This window comes from Diadema antillarum, unplaced genomic scaffold (assembly GCF_040938485.1).
Source record: "Diadema antillarum isolate AM-2024a unplaced genomic scaffold, OU_Dant_1.0 seq00001506_RagTag, whole genome shotgun sequence".
NCBI lineage: Eukaryota > Metazoa > Echinodermata > Echinoidea > Diadematoida > Diadematidae > Diadema > Diadema antillarum.
Window position 1 is genome coordinate 850,145 of NW_027272240.1, and position 16,630 is coordinate 866,774.

The following is a 16,630-nucleotide window of genomic DNA, read 5'->3' on the forward strand; positions in this document are numbered from 1 at the left end:
CGGTACAGTCGTAAGCCCAGCTGTGGGTGTGCGGTGTCTTGACTGGTCCATGACCCGGCTTACGTCCACAGTCGTGCGACCGGGTTGGATCGTGTAGTGTGCGATTTACTTAAGACCATATTGGCATGCTCAGAATCTTGAAAACACTTCTATATGATCCTAATATTATAGGAAATGCTCATCAGTTGTTTTAGCTATTACAGTTAAACGTTGCCTTTGTGGTATTTACAATGTAGGCCCTAGATCATTAAACACTTCAGTTAAGGTACCATTTGCTATTTTTTCTTCTACGTATAGTATTCGAAGTTCTTAGTTGTGCTATTCTGGAAGGCTTTCAACAAGTTTTGATTATTACCTTTGAAATGCAGGCCTATATCGTATATACACTGATTACACTGCTGAGTTAGTAAAACTTATCCTTATACTCTGTACAATTTGAAATGAAGAATGCATGGACTCCTTGGCAAACTGAATAATACCCTGAAAATTTACAATGGAATAAGTATAACTTCATAACTCTACATCATTTCAATTGTTTCGTTGTTATAAAGGTATGTTTTACGTGCTTCCGTCTCTTTGCTTTTTTGCTTGTCATCACAATTCATTTACCATATCAATTATTAACTTATCAACTTGTTCAAATCGCACGTCTGTTTATAGCAGCACGTGTTATCATTCAATCTCGACATGTCTGAAAATATCTATGAATATACCTGGCACATGTCGGTCTCCACACTTTTTTTTTTCAGGTTCCTGAAATGTACATTCATTGATCACGAAAGTATAGGTCTAAATGATGACAAACATGTATTTACCCACTAAAATTGGACTTTGAATGTATTCAAGTAGTGCGTAAAAATAGGTTATAATCAAAGTCTTTGTTATCATGGTTGTGATGAAAGTTCTCTCTTGCCATAGATATGCATTATGTTTGCAAGTGTTTCACCACGATTTCTCATCACGCAGAATTTTGTAGTGGACTGAGCACATATTTCACCCTTTGTTTTTCTTGTTAAGGTTATACAGTAACTGCTGTGATACTCCGTTGTAACGTGATACATATGTACTCTGTTCTACAGCGCCATTGAGTATCTTTTCATCACAGGTAGAATGATCGCTTTATAAGAGTCTCTCTGGGATAAGTAGAATAGCTCAACTGCAAACTCGAGACTGTAATATCTACCATTTATGCTGGGGTCATTTCACGAGCTCAACAACACGAGTCATACGGTCACCGAGATAGACATTGAAAAAAAAAGAGCCCATGAGTCATACACCCATGAGTCATAGAGCCCATGAGCTATAGACACTAAATTTACGTAAATCGTGCCCACTTGCTAGACACTACGTAAAACAGACCCAGGAGCTAGATGATAGGCAAAAAAGGCCCATGAACTCGGCACTATAAAAGAAAAAACAAGTCCATGATCTCGACACTGCATGCGTACATAAAACCCCGTTATGTAATGTTGGGCTCATAACTCCCCCCCCCCTTTTTTTTTTGACTAGTATCTCCGAGCTCGTGGGTCTTATTTACCTAGTGCTAAGTGTGCAGCTCATGGGCCTATTCTACTTGTTGTCGAGCTCATGGGCCTCGTTCACTCAGCGTCTAGCTCGTGGGCTGTATGACTCGTGGGCTGTATGACTCGTGGGTTGTATGACTCGTGGGCTGTGTGACTCGTGGGCGTCGAGCTCGTGACGTGTACCCTTTAATGTGCTGCCGAATACTGAAAATCTTGTTTCATATCAATCCATATCCAACTCTGTCGACATAGCAGTGCATACGTTATTTTCTATGTATGCCACATTTTACATTCTGCAGTCAGTTTGCTTGGTAGGTAGATATTTCTTCGTCTTCATTTTCTCTTCTCAGTTCATCCTCCCAAGAGTACGTTGGCATATTGTCGTGATCTGTATGGAGTAAGCAGGAAAGAACAAGAACTGTTATAGTTGGGATGAGAAAATGATCTTAATTTCAATTTCAATTTCAATTCATTTTCATATTTTTCAATAAAAGAATACATCAAATATAACAAAGCACAAAATACATCATATCCTGCTGGGATGCTTATACTTCTTACAAACATATATGATCATGGTGGTCAATCTGTGAAAATTTGGATCTAACAATAAATGCTAAAGAAATATAATATACGTACAGTTGGCAGCAAAATAACTATTCAACCCCTTTCTTGCATTTTGGACATTCTGGCATAATGAATTACATTATAACTGCAGATTATTACTAAATCATACAAGTGGTGATCAGATAGTTTGTTACAAGTAAATAACAGATCAGTAGCCTTTGATTTGCATATACATGTAGTTACAAACTTTGATCATTCATGCATAACGAGATATGGTCCAGTGAGCACATTTTATGGTCATTTTCAGTCCTTTCGGTGATCACTGAAGCGTAACGTGAAATGCTTCGTTGAACATGGTTTGTTCACTCAATGTTTTGATAGGTGACACAACATGCCTGAATTTGATGTAAGATTCTTAATATTTCAATTGGTATTTTTCATTGTACAAAAATATCTAAATGAACTAATTTCTAGTGAAAGTTGCCACCATAGAGTTTTTACAGAGGTTTAGCCATGATATTAATAATTCAAAGTTTAAGTCATGTCAAAATGAATGTAACCCATTGAAATGCTAAGAGTTGTGTATAGATTGGCAAGATATTATCTAAAATTCCATAAAAACAAAACAAATTAATCATGATCATCAGACCATAACGAGTCATGCTTCAGTGATCACAGAAAGGTCTTAAATGACCATAATGTGCTCACTGGACCGTATCTCTTCATGCATGAATAATAAAAGTTTCTATCTATATGCAATCAAAGACTATATTGATCGGGTAAGCATTTGTAATAAACTATCTGTTCACTACTTTCACGATTTAGTAAGTGTAATGTATAATTCAATTTACCAGAGTGTCCATAATGCAAGGGGGTTTAATAATTCTGCTGCCAACTGTAATGGAACCTACTTTAAAGCAAGCTTGTATGCATCAGGTCCCAGTATTGAACCGAATGTTAATCAAAATAAGGAGCTCGGAAACAACATAGGACCAAAATATTGTATTACTTTTACGTATGCCGTAATCACTGTACATATATAGGGTGAAGATGGTGAGTTGGTGATTAAAGTTAAAAGAGACCTACCTTTGACGGTATATCCGGCTGTAGGCATGTAGAACCTGTGAGCTCCATCCACGGCAATGGTCTGGCCAGTGATAAAGGCGGCTGCGGGGGACAGCAGGAAGGTCACGGCGGCCGATACCTGGATGAAGAAAGGAATTGCTGCATGGAGTATTTCGTTCCACCGAAACAGCTTTTAATAACAATGGAAGTTTCATTTTATTTCATTTCGTTTTATTTCATTTCCAACACATATGATTACAACATATGAATACACATCAATGCAATGAAAAACAAACTATATGAACAGTGATACAATTTTGGAAATTTCAAGACAAATACCGGAAAAAGAAAAAACAATGTTGGAAACCGAGGGGATTGCTAAAAAGCAGAGCTTGCAGTCTGCAATCTTCTAAAAAAAATCTAGTTACAAAACTGATAAAACCCCTCAGGGCAAAAAAAAAAGTATAATAAGACAGAGACGAAGTACACTCATTCAGACACATAAAATAATACAAGCTAGACAGCTCTCTTGTAGAATTGAAGAAAGAGGAGAGGCAAGTAACGCAGGATGAATGGCAGGAAGAGACTATCTACAGACAAAAGGAAGAAGGAGGTGGAAGATGATGGGTCAAAACCAGGACACGTGAGGCATGAGATATAAGCTCCCAAGAATAAAGGAGTTAAAGAGGAGTTGAATATAGTTAACGATAAACGATTGTGGGCTTGCACAGATATAACTCATTCTGAAAATGTAAAATTTGAAGTCAAGGGCATCTTCAGGTTAGCATGTGAAGTGTGTCATACAACGAGCTCACAAACAAGACCGCAGAGACTCTTACGGACATACGCTTAAATTCTTCTCAAAGCTGACAGTGCAAAGGAACGTACAAACCAATAAACATCACAATCGTCCAAAGAAGCTATAGGCCTACCCTTGATACTCACGATTGCTTTTAATGTTGAGATATAAGGTTTAAAGTTTCTCTCATTGAGTAATAACGATAGGATATCATAGCAAAGTCTTTGTCCATAGGCCTACACCCAGTTCAGCCTTTGCTCTGTTCTCGAACAGGCCCCTGCAATTATCATTGCCTGCATAGGTACTGCGAGGTACTCATTTGTACAATTTTATAAAGAGGCACAATGTTAGTAACATATTGTACGTTTTAGGGGAGGTTTGAACGTAGGATCTACCATTACGACACAAACGTCCTATACACCACACGGCTCACCAAGACGCATCTGTTCGTACCTCTTCCGGTGTCCCGAATCGCTTGGCTGGGATTCCCGCCAGGGACTTCCCGAAGAGATCCACGTTGATACTCTTATAATGTTCAGCTGCCTCCTTCCCGAACACTACACCCTGTTTGAAAGGCAAAATTGACATAAATTTTAGTTGTAAAACAAGCTTATAAATCATTTAGTGTTTTAACATTGACGCAAAAAGTTCTTTGAATTTGCAAGGACTGTTTTCTTTCCATGTTTATTATTGATATTGATATTTTTTCACTTTTCATTTTTCTTTGAAATAAAACGTAACTTATCAACCATCTAGTGACCTGTCCGGTTATGACTGTATTTGAAAATTGTTTGATTGGAGTTATAAAAGCATCATGGGTGCCATCCTTATCTTACAGTGACTCTCGCTTCCTTTCACAACGAATGGCTTCTTCCTTTGTACTGTAACTGGTACACCAAAAGATAGCAGACAATGTGAGGTACTGAATACAGATACGTCAAATTTAGTGGAAATACTCTGAAGCTGCTGACGCCTGTCTAAAACAGGGAATCCCTGTCGAGCTGAACTCAGGCGCAAACTCTGCAAGATTCGAAAGGACTGCGCATATAAAACTAGCCACTCACAGGTGCGACGCAGTTGATCCTGATGCCGTATTTTGCCCAGTCCACCGCTACAACCTTCGCCAAGTTCTCGACGCCTTCCCGGGCTACGCCTTGATGGCTGTAATATAAAGAACAAAATGTCCTTAGAGAAATTTACTTCAGATCAAAATGCCTTACTAGATGTTGTCATACGAACAGTTATCTTCAAGACCATATAATTCCTAAATTATGCGAATAATATTATGAAGTATAATTAGAATTCTATTAATAACAATGAAGTACAAGATGAAGAGGGTTAGCATATTCCTGCGTGCTTTGGCAGAGAGATCACACCAAGGAAATTCAAAGTCTTTTGTTATGATAATGAGTTTGGCACCCCAGTCCCTATAAATAGCAGGTATTCCCACTATTCGACATCTTTTTAAAGTATACGAGGCAGTATCCAAACATTCACACGATCACTCAACGTCAGTCTCCACTAACATTGAACAGAATACTTATCAACAATCATTCATCCGGATCAGTCATATATATCTTACAGGCATGAAGCCAGACAGTAAAGTAATGAGCCTGGTTACGGAAGTTGCGACCGCAGGTAGTATGGCAAATGAGTTGACAGTTTCTGTGACGAGAAGAGAGAGGGAGGGTTATCAAACAATATGTTATGAACCCGCAACGCGTTGGGTGGGACCCTCTTCATCTTGTACTTCATTGTTATTAATAGAATTCTAATTATACTTCATAATATTATTCGCATAATTTAGGAATTCTATTACATAACACTTCGTACAAGCTTTCAGAGGGTTAGCATCTTCAAAGTAATACGCAGAAACTGTCAATTGAGATATGTTTCAGGCAAATGAAACCAAAAAACTGCTGCACATGGGCGTTCATGATAGGTCAAATTTTATTCGTGAGCAATCTGAGTAGTACCATGACAAGGTGTATGTTCCGTATGAACACATGATCACAAGGAGGAAAGAACAGCATAGTTTTGACAGCTTCTGTGAGTTACATACGTATCGTGTCCCCCATCTTCCTTATAACTTGTGAAGATGAGATGAGAATGGTTGAAGCGAATTTTGCTTCTTGAACTGGCTTAAAATAAAAATCTCGAAAGGTTTTGGCATTGGCAACTCCTCAATGGTGACGCCTTGACTAAAAGCTGCAGTACTCGAGGCACTGCGGTAAATATGAGCAGAAAACCGATGTATCTATGCCTGCTTATTCAATGTGCCCTTTTACCACCTAGACAGGGTAGAAGTTATTACTTCTTTGTGAGGTTTTCTAGTAGAAATAAAAAGTTTAGTCACACCGTGAACCTGACGCAAGGGTTCTTTTCGACTTAAGTACTCCATGAGCACTGATAAAACACACAACTTCTCGTTTGTGAAGAAAGAAGACAATTTAATAGATTGGTTGGCAATACCCTTCTTCTGTAGTTGTTTTCAATAACTCAACCCCTTGAAAGACTGTACTGTCATTAGGAATTGACATTATGTAATGTCCAAAAAACTCAGAGTCTGCAATCTCTGTGTTGAAACAAGAGTCGCCAGGGCAATCAAATTCTCGCTTAGAAGTAACAGTCTTGCATCATTACCTAATGAACATAATTGAGAAACTTAAGAAATGTGGTGGTGTACCGTGGTTTGGGAGGTTCTACCTTTCAACACAGGTACTACAAACGGGTGATTTCCCACGGAAAACCCGTCAGAAGAGGGCAGCACAGACGACAAGGCTGATCGATACGAATCTACCTTAACTGTATTTTCCCCTAATACATGCTGGTCAGACAGACATTACGATATTGGTGATAGATGAACTAAACGGCTCAAGAGATTGTTTGCGGCATCAACTAATCCACTGCTTTCAAGCTGAGTTATAACGTTTTTTGGTGTTGTGCCATGAATTTGCGCTGAGCTCGGAAGTGTGCTCTGAAATTCCTAATGCTCGCCAACGTTCGCTGACATAGGTCAGGCAGGGAGGTGGGAGGAGATATCTCCCTGGGTCAGGCGAGTAACCTCAGCTCGGGCATTGGAATGGGAAGGGGAACCAGGCAGTCCCCTGGTAGGAGGGGTGGGGCTGCCAGGATCGCGGGTGAGCGGGAGCCACGATTGTGTCCTCCACAAAGGGGGTGATCGAGACTGCTCTCTGGCAGTTAATATTGTCCCTGCGGACTTGGGAAGGACCCTGGAAAGTAGGCAAAAACAAAGTGGAAGAAAAACAAAGTAGAGATGTAAAAATTCCCATGATATTGAAAAGGCATCGATGGCCTTAGGGGTCTTGTTCCCAAGACAAGTACGTAACCAATTTCCTATTGGCACTGGATGCGAAAAGATCAATTTCGGGTCTGAAGGAAGGTATAGATAAGAGCAACGAAAATATATATCAGGACGAAGACTAATTTAATTCTTCATATCCCTCCGAGATAGATTAATTATCTGCTTCTATATGAGCAACACCAGCCAAGTGGGAAACAGATAGCCAAGAGTAGCGACCCAGCGACCACGCCCAAATGTCATATGACAGCTTATTAAGTAATGGAATACTACCACTCATTTTCCTGACGTAACTGACAGCTGCACTGTTATCTGACTTAATATGAATGTGTTGCTTATGGGAGGTGTTGCACAGGGAGGCAAGGCATCGATGAATAGCCAGTAATTCTAGCGCATTGACATGCAGATTAGCTTCCTCTCGAGACCAGACACCTTGAGCAAAGGAATTATCATTTACACAGAGTGTACCCCATCTTGAGGTGCTGGCATCTGTACGAATATTGTCAATGGATGACAGGAATGTCGATGCAGGACCCAAATTCCTTGCATGGCAAGGGAAGCCACCAACGAATTTCTTCAATGGCATTATTGTTTATTGAATTAAAGAGATGCATCAAAATTACCACCTGATTCTTGCACTGCTTTGGTTCTGCACGACTCTAGAACACGATAATGCCAACGACCCGCCGGTACGGGGTCAAATGGAGAAGAAAGAAACCAATGAACTTTGCTAAATCTCGAATTTTTGTCGAGGGAGACGACAAAATAGGATGCCCAAGATTCCTTATCTTGCCATTTTTTTTTTGTCTAGATGGCTCGCCACCAAATTAAAGCCTAAGTAGGTTGGAGATGTTGTGACTTCCCAAAATTAATGACAATCCCAATGATGCCAGTAAATCCAAAACACAGTTCGTGTTAGCAATACTCTCCTCTTTAGAGCGGGCAAACAATTAAAATATCGTCCAAATAAATCATTATTCTCATGCCTCTGCTTCTAAGAGAAGCAATAACGGGTTTCATTCCTTTAGTAAATACCCTTGGCGCTGAACTTAACCCAGAGGGTAAGCAAGTAAGACAATAAAAACGACCATTCCACGTAGAACAAATACTTTGATAATCTTCATGAATAGGAATGGAAAAATATGCATCCTTGAGATCCAGTGACGTTAAGTAGTCGGATTGCATTGATTAGGATTTCTTTAACATTTCGAAAAATTTCCATCTTGAAATGCTCATACTGAACGAACGAGTTCAGATTTTTCAAATCAATGAAGGATCTGAGATCCTCGGTTTTCTTTGGAACTGTGAATATAGTGGACAGAAATGAAACTTCCCCAGGGGAAATTTCTGATGTTGCCCCTTTCTGGTTAGCAACGAAAGAAATTCCAAATTAATTGCCGCATTTTCCTCCTCCGACAGTAGTAATTGACGAGGAATAATTTTTGTTGGGATAACCGTCAAATAAGATCTTGTAACAGCAAATACATGTAGTGTCTGAAATCCAGGGATCAGAAATAATGAGAGACCACGTCTCTTTGAAAAATCTGAGTCGTCCCGCATGTAAACGGGGACTTACTAGTTTTTCTACCTTAGATGGTGCGTTGCTGGAAAATATGACGGTATGTTCTATCCGCGTGCTACCGAACGACCGACGACGCGGTCGGTCGAAGAAGGTGACTTTTTGGCCCACGCACGAGGGGCGACTCGCCAGCATTTTTCATGTTGTTTGCAAGTCTTTCTCAAATAGCGTTTTCCCTATGGAGATCGATCTACTGCATAAATTATTATGCCCCTGTACTTCTGATTGAAAGCAAGTTTGAGCTCCTCTCGGGTCTCATGTTCATCTCATAGGAGGATTTTACCGCACAGAGTAACTCCGTTGACCGCCAGTCAAGCAACGGCGGCTGAATGGACTGACCGTTGCTCCCTATAGCTGCTGTCTGCAGCTCCCGGGTGATTTTAGCATTTACTAAAAGGAACATTCACTGAATCACCGTCTTTTGCACTTCTGTCAGCTGGACGGTTTTCCCGGGGATCGAGGTGTTTGCTCCTCGACTCTCGGTGCACACACCGAAAGGGGGCGTCGAGGGCGTCATGTACTGTAGTGTATGGATTCTTTTTTCCACGCTCTCCTTTTACGGGGGCAATGTGACCGCCTTGTCAGCTGAGCGGTCAATCCATCAGAAACTGCGAGGCCGAATTCCTCAGGGCCTTCATACAAATTGTCTGCTTCCAGCATCTCCAGCTCTATGAAGTGGTCGTCGAAGCGGCGTTTGCACTGCCTCCCACGGGCTGTGCTTCCTGCACTAAGCTGTCGAATTCCGCCTTCGGGTCGGAGCTGAGCAGGTGAGTGGTTGCAGAATTCTGGCTGATTGACTCCACAAAGTGCTCAGTAAATCAACTTCGCGGTCACACCGCGAAGGAGCTAGTCTGAAGTGCTCCCGCATGCAGCGCATGGCGGGCTGGCTCAGAGGTTTTGGAGACAGACATCTGTCCATCCATAAAGCGAGATAATTGGGCCGATAAACGTTGAATCTCACTCTTTTGCGCCGAAAGATTAGACCGCAGCTCTACCTGATATACAGCCCCGTTACCGGCGGCTGTGAACCGTTGTCTTCTGTATCACTCAGGTTTGTCACACGTCGAAAAAGATCAGTAAGCGAAGCTTATAACGCACAGTCGCACTGTGCAAGCTAACTCTCTGCCGAACACACGAAGAAAAGATGTCGAATAGTGGGAATACCTGCTATTTATAGGGACTGGGGTGCCAAACTCATTATCATAACAAAAGACTTTGAATTTCCTTGGTGTGATCTCTCTGCCAAAGCACGCAGGAATATGCTAACCCTCTGAAAGCTTGTACGAAGTGTTATGTAATAGAATTCCAGGCGCATACGTTTTGAAGGAAAGTATTTAATACTATGGCAAGCCAAATGCTGCATAAATAACAAACACTATGTTTACCGACCGATAAAGTTTCTCGGCAACAAAACTAAGTTTATCTCCTTTATGGGACATTTTGGCTCGCAATAGACGTGCATCCCTATCTACACCGAACCTCACTCCCAAGTTAGAAGAGCAAATTAGTGAAGATCATGTACTCACGCCCCCAGCGGTGACCCTCTGTGAGTAGGTACGATGATGTTGACTATCGATCCCCCGTTTTGCTTCATCCACGAGTCGAATGCTGGAGGATAAATTGAAGAGTAAATGAGAGGCACATTATGCATGTCTGCATATGATTTTATGATTGTATGTACGGTGTTGGATATTATATAACGCCTAAATAGATCCTTGTCATTTGATTGGTTGTTTGACATTGATCACTTAGACCATTTCACTATGACGTCATCATCCGTGCAATTACGGCTCCATTTACCGTGCAATTTTGGATCCATACGCTTTGCTCAATTGCACGTACGCCGAGAGCCCGGCACACTACGCGTGTAAAATGCTTGCATTTGCAGGCAGCGTGTGTACGTGACTGCGCGCTAGCGTAAAGCGCTCAGTGAGCACTCTCTCGATCTCAGATTCTCTCTTGTTTCTAAATCAATAAAACATCATTTAACAAGGATCTATTTTAGGCGTTATATAAAACAAATAATAAATGTTTTTCATTCGTGCAATGGACAAAATATTTCATTCGGTGAAAGATGAAATCTTTGATCCATTCAACGAGGCGCAGCCGAGTTGAATGGATCATTTCATCTTTCACCTCATGAATCATTCTGTCCGTTGCACTCATAAACATTTATTATTTGTATATTAATGACTATACATGTAGAAATGACAAACTGGTATATTACACAAATAGATGAAGGGAGCAGATGAAGGTTGAAGAAAGAATCAAACCCCTGCTCTCCGTACAAACCGTTAACCGCAACTCACCTTCCACGCAGCACTGATATGTCCCCGTGAGGTTTGTGTCTACCACGGCATGCCATCCTTTGTAGGAAATCTTGTCCAGGGGGCTCAAAAACTGACCACCAGCGTTGTTGACCAGAAAATCTATTCTGCCAAACTTGTCTAGAGTGGTCTGCATCAGAGATTTTACCTGTGCGGTTGTCATTGGAGCAAGGAAAAGGGCAAGGGAGTGATTTATTCTGCAACGTGGATAGAATGGAAAGGAATCTGGGTATCTCAACGTAACAAATATCGAAATATCCAAGGTGCGGAGAGAAGGCATCATATTGAAACACACCTGATGAGAGCTTATATTGGGAGGAGAAAGGGAGGAGGAGAAAAGGCAACGCCCCTTGTGTAGAACAATACAGTCCAAATTCTGAACATTTTGATATCAATTTTGTAATCAGTCACAACCCCGACCATGCGCCCGAGATCGGTGATCGCGAAACGTATGCCACTGATCGCGATAAGCCCGTATAGACCTGCCGCCAGAAATTTGGGGTTCGCTTTATTCTACGCCATCACCGACGGCAAATTGGTATGACACACAAGCGTCAGTACTACTTATCCCATAGTATGGAATTAATAGGCCTACTACTAGTATGGCAGTGCTATGGCAATACTTTGACAGCATTCGACAGTGCCCAGACAGTAAACCTATAAGGGACAAGAAGGTGAGATGGGCCGGGTAGTTTGGCCACAAGGAAAATGAAACACATGACAACATTATTCACAAGCTTCTCAAGTCAGAATTCACATCTGCCTAAGACATTTTTTTTCCAGCAGCTATCCCTAAACGATGCTATTGAAAATATCCACAAAATGGATGTCTTTAGCTGTCTTTCGTTATGCTGATCAGTTTGTCACATCCCTCTCTACACTCTGTAGTTGGATTGTTGAAACTTTTCTCCCTTTCCCCTTCCAATATTACTTATCTAAATCAGATCTGTTGCTCAACTTTTTACTAAAACTCCGAATGCAAATTCTGGGGTTTTTTTCTTGGATTAAGTAGGGGGACTAAGGTTTGCGATGACAGAAGAAGCGCCTAGAAAGAGTAAGATTAAGTACTTTTCAAAAACATTGAAGGACGTCAGTCACGTTCAAACCTAACCCTAATCCAGGTCCCTAATACGTTTCACCAGTTGCACACACACTTTAAAAAGCGCCGTTCATCGGCCTTTTGAATGGGAGGATCGGGCGCGGCGAAACAATAAAAGCCCGTTCAGAGGCGGCGCCGCGGTTTCGCCGCAGCATGTAATCTACCAAGGTGCCTTATTTCCTAACCTGTTCTTTGTTTCTGATGTTGCACGTGAAGGCGTGGACATTTTCGGATTGTTCGGGCATAGATTCCTTCATCTGTATGGCGGCTTTTTCAAGCCTTTCCGTTTTCCTCGATGCGATAGAAACCTTGCAGCCTGCATGAAAAAACAAACAAACAAAAAAAACAACCCGAATTGACACTGGAACCAACCAATGTGATTAAATGACATTATCACATGTGCTATAGAATCTCTGCAATCTGACTGGTCAGTCATCATGCATTGATTTGTACTGATCCACACTGAGCCATGCGTCTGGTAAAATCCGAACGCATGGTCATGACGTGTCCGGTAAAATCCGAACGCATGGCTCAAGTCTTGCACAGTGTCATGTAGGTGTACTGAAAGCATGATGAGACCAAAAAAAAAAAAAAAAAAAAAATGAATTTCATGTAATTATGGGCCTATTTTATAAAACGAATGATACACAAGCCTGTTTCGTGGATCAATGAGTATTGGATGCTCTCGTTTAACTTTGGAAACTGTCTAAAAGTCAAACTCGCGCATCCAATTCATTCTCACCGATCCACTCTGTCCAGTGCATCGGTATATAGTACACGTAGGTATATAACATCAATATAACTGTATATAATAATAATGCGCTATTACTGTCATTGACTGTACAATATTTGATATTGCAATGTATCAATGCACTGTGCATATCCTGTTACACAAAACAACAACACACCAACAAGGTAATGTACAGAAAACAAGGACAGAATATGAAGGACAGAATGAAATCTAATTTTGAGTTCCACAGTCCACTTTTCACACAATTCTACAGTATACATTCCGTTTGATTGTAAGATAGAAGTTCACAAGACAGTCAATTTGAGGAGGATATGCGTAATATGAGGAACTTACTAAAAAGCAGAAGTTTGTAGAATGTAGGCTCCATATGGCTTAGATATATATATGTATATATATTCATGAATTCATATATTTGTGTTTTTGCATAATGGGCCTATAGATATATTGTATGGGCCTTAATACGTATGATTATGTATACAATACGTATGCATGTATTTTATATATATATACGTATACACACACATGTATATATATATATATATATATATATAGAGAGAGAGAGAGAGAGAGAGAGGGAGGGAGAGTATTTTGTAATATTATACTCCAGTGGTTCATTCGTCGTCAATTTACACGCAATAACACAATGCAGTTGCAACAAATGACCATTAGAACAACATGGCGTGGCATTATGCGATGCAGTGCGATACTTTCTACTTTGAAGGAGTATACTGGCGAAAAGCAAAGTACGCTAGCAATAGGGAAGGAAATTACAGCCATAGAATCTGGTTCTGTTAGCTTCACCTGGTCCGAGTGTCTACGAGCACACTCGGTTCCAACTCAAACTCTAGCAAAAGACTGAGACATCATCACTTCTGTCTGTATACTAAGTATAATATGGCGGTTTACTCTTTCACATAAATCTGCAGCATACAATATCATAAAACGTTAAGATGTAAGATTTTATGCTTCTTCTTGTTGAATGACTGATGCCAACAAAACGAAGAACAATGGCTTTATTTCACTTAGCTAAATGTTAATTCGCTTTAAACTAAACCCTCTGTGACACTCTTATGTTGAACTGCTCGTAGGCATGTATTACAACTGTATTATGCATGTGTGAAACTTGTGCACAAAAAGAGTTAACAGTGTCCTGATGTTCAACTTTCGCAAGGTATATTTAGACACTGCATGCCAAAGAGTACGATTAGTCTCGCCAGTGTCTTTGAATGAGATAAGCTCCTGAACCAGGCAACTTAAGGACTCTCCAGAGATATCCATAGTCATCTCCCATACCTATGTTATGGCAAACACTGGATGTTCCAGCCTGGCTGGGGCATGATTATATCATTGTGTAAATACGAAAATGACACGATGTGCACATCTTTTGAAGTGTATTTCTATTTTTGTCTTCGTGGCAGATCTAGGTCGTGATTATAATTGTGCGTACTCTTAATTACTCCATATCATGATTAGACAAGTTAGCTTTAATCATTGGGGCGGCTCATTTTCTTGTTTTTTTTTTATAGTAAAGACTGAACTTTCCACATTATCGTGAGTAACATATCTGAAATTGTAATTATGCATAGCAGACCTGTAACAAGTATTGTTGTGTGTGTGTGTGTGTGTGTGCGAGGGGGTGGTGTGGTTCCAAAATTTGAAACAGTGGACAGTTTTGAGGGAATGAAGGGAGGGGGGGAGGTCGTGGGTTGGGCACAATCATTATTATTAAGACCTTTTTCGGGAATGAGGAACAAGAATATGCTCAATGGGGGGGGGGGGGGTAATTAATTCTCAAATCTACTGAATTGGTCTCATTTGAAAGTCAAATATCCTAGTCTAGAGAAAAGGGTTTGAAAACGTCTTGGGGAACAATACTAGTAATTGGCGGGTCTGTAATGATCGAAAAGAAATCACACATAGTACCGTAATAGTAAAGTACAAATACTTCGTACATTGTGGTGATATGTTTTGCTCTGTTTTGTTCTGCAAAAGTTAGATTGTTAATATATACAAATTCAATTCAGTCCACTTTTTTAATTTCATTTTTTGACGCGAACATATACGTTTCAATATCTATGGTAACAGAGAATAAGGTTTCATAACCAAAACAAAGCAAACTGAGAAGAGTATACAATGATTGTGGAACTCTATATAGTAATTATACATTGCCATGAAAACTGAAGTGATGAAAATGAAATATCAATACATCAATACGGAAACTGCGTAAAAATGCGGAAAATGGAAAACAAAAATGTCAACAAATGAAATATGTTGACCATCATATTACTAATACTAAACGTTACATTTATAAACCAAATTTCTGTAAAGTAAATATTATGAAGATTAAACAATTCTAAATAAATGAATATTTTTTTATTTCCTTTAAATCAAAGTACAATTTATTTGATTGGTTTTTTAACGAAATACTATTATCCAACACATCGAACATTGTATCTTGAACCATGATAGTTAATTATTCAAACCAACATCCGTTAATGTGTCATGTACAAAAGGCTATTTACTCAAAGTAATTTTCCATGTTTCTCCTTAACAGCGCAAACATGAGAAGTATAGGAAAGTATCGAAAATGTTTGTCGCAATGGAGTATAGTCTAAAGAAAACTTTTTTTTTTTAATTTGAGGGGGTCTGAGACGTAACAAGGTGTGGTATACGGGATAATCAATGTTTAATTATTTTAGTCCATAGTTGTGAAGAAGTGAAGAAGAAGAAATTTCCTTACAATTGTATAGGTCAAGTTTATACAAACTGTATTGATTTGCTTTGTAAGACTATTCAATATCAAAGTTATACTATCATTATTATTAGACTATGAATAGGTAATGATGATGAACGCATAATACATTGACATCACGAATTGTGTTTATACGTAGCGTACATCTATACCTTCCTTAAACTTACCATGCAGGATAAAATTATATATATATATATATATATATATTCAATAATAATGATAATAGAATGATAATAATGATGATGATGATGATAATAATAATAATAATAATGAAAACAATAATGATAAAAATAATTACTAAGGAGAAGAAGAAGAAATTAATATAACTTTTAACGTTTGTTTTTTTTTAACCAACCGCCTCTCTTGTCAACTTGCACTTCATAATAATGATACCTACAAACCAGACCACAGCGGTATATTTGGATCATAATTCTTTCATGGATTTGAACTTTAAAAAAAAACCCAACAACAACAGACAGTTAACTCACAAAGCTGTAGTTCGACAGAAAAATATATAGGCCTATAGGTCCAATTTATCGTAGGATAGGTGCATATGGGCCTGCTTTTGCGAAATACTGATATAAGCGTAACTTGAATGGATGTTATGAATTATTTTGCTCAAATTTTCTTTTTTTCAATTTATCCACAACTTTGGAAGCAATCAAATTTTCTTAATGACTGTAGACTTAATACGAAGTATAATGGTGTTTTATTACAAAACTTACCCAAAGATAATAATTCCATTGTAATCGCTTTGCCGAGGCCTGTTCCTCCACCGGTTACCACGGCAACTTTATTCGCAAAAAGTCCCGGGCGAAAAACACTGGCAACCTGTGATTTCAAACTCAT

The 16,630-nt window shown here is 39.5% G+C and overlaps 1 protein-coding gene across 1 annotated transcript; it reads right to left on the bottom strand.

Annotated features, from left to right (window-relative positions):
- Positions 1-1,822: 1,822 nt before the first annotated feature.
- On the bottom strand, positions 1,823-16,630 carry LOC139710181 (peroxisomal trans-2-enoyl-CoA reductase-like). Its single transcript, XM_071622113.1, has 8 exons — positions 16,507-16,630; positions 12,464-12,594; positions 11,162-11,327; positions 10,379-10,460; positions 5,016-5,112; positions 4,405-4,515; positions 3,174-3,291; positions 1,823-1,911 (listed from the first exon to the last, which is right to left on the bottom strand). Exons 1-8 carry the CDS (start codon positions 16,628-16,630, stop codon positions 1,823-1,825), a joined length of 918 nt encoding a protein of 305 aa, XP_071478214.1.

Excerpts from the sequence above, each read along its gene's own strand:
- LOC139710181 (XM_071622113.1), bottom strand. The coding sequence starts at position 16,630 with ATGAGTTTGAAATCACAGGTTGCCAGTGTTTTTCGCCCGGGACTTTTT. Across the intron at positions 3,292-4,404 it reads GATTCGGGACACCGGAAGAG|GTATCGGCCGCCGTGACCTT; the intron begins GTACGAACAGAT and ends TTCTTCATCCAG. Across the intron at positions 1,912-3,173 it reads AGCCGGATATACCGTCAAAG|ATCACGACAATATGCCAACG; the intron begins GTAGGTCTCTTT and ends TACTCCATACAG.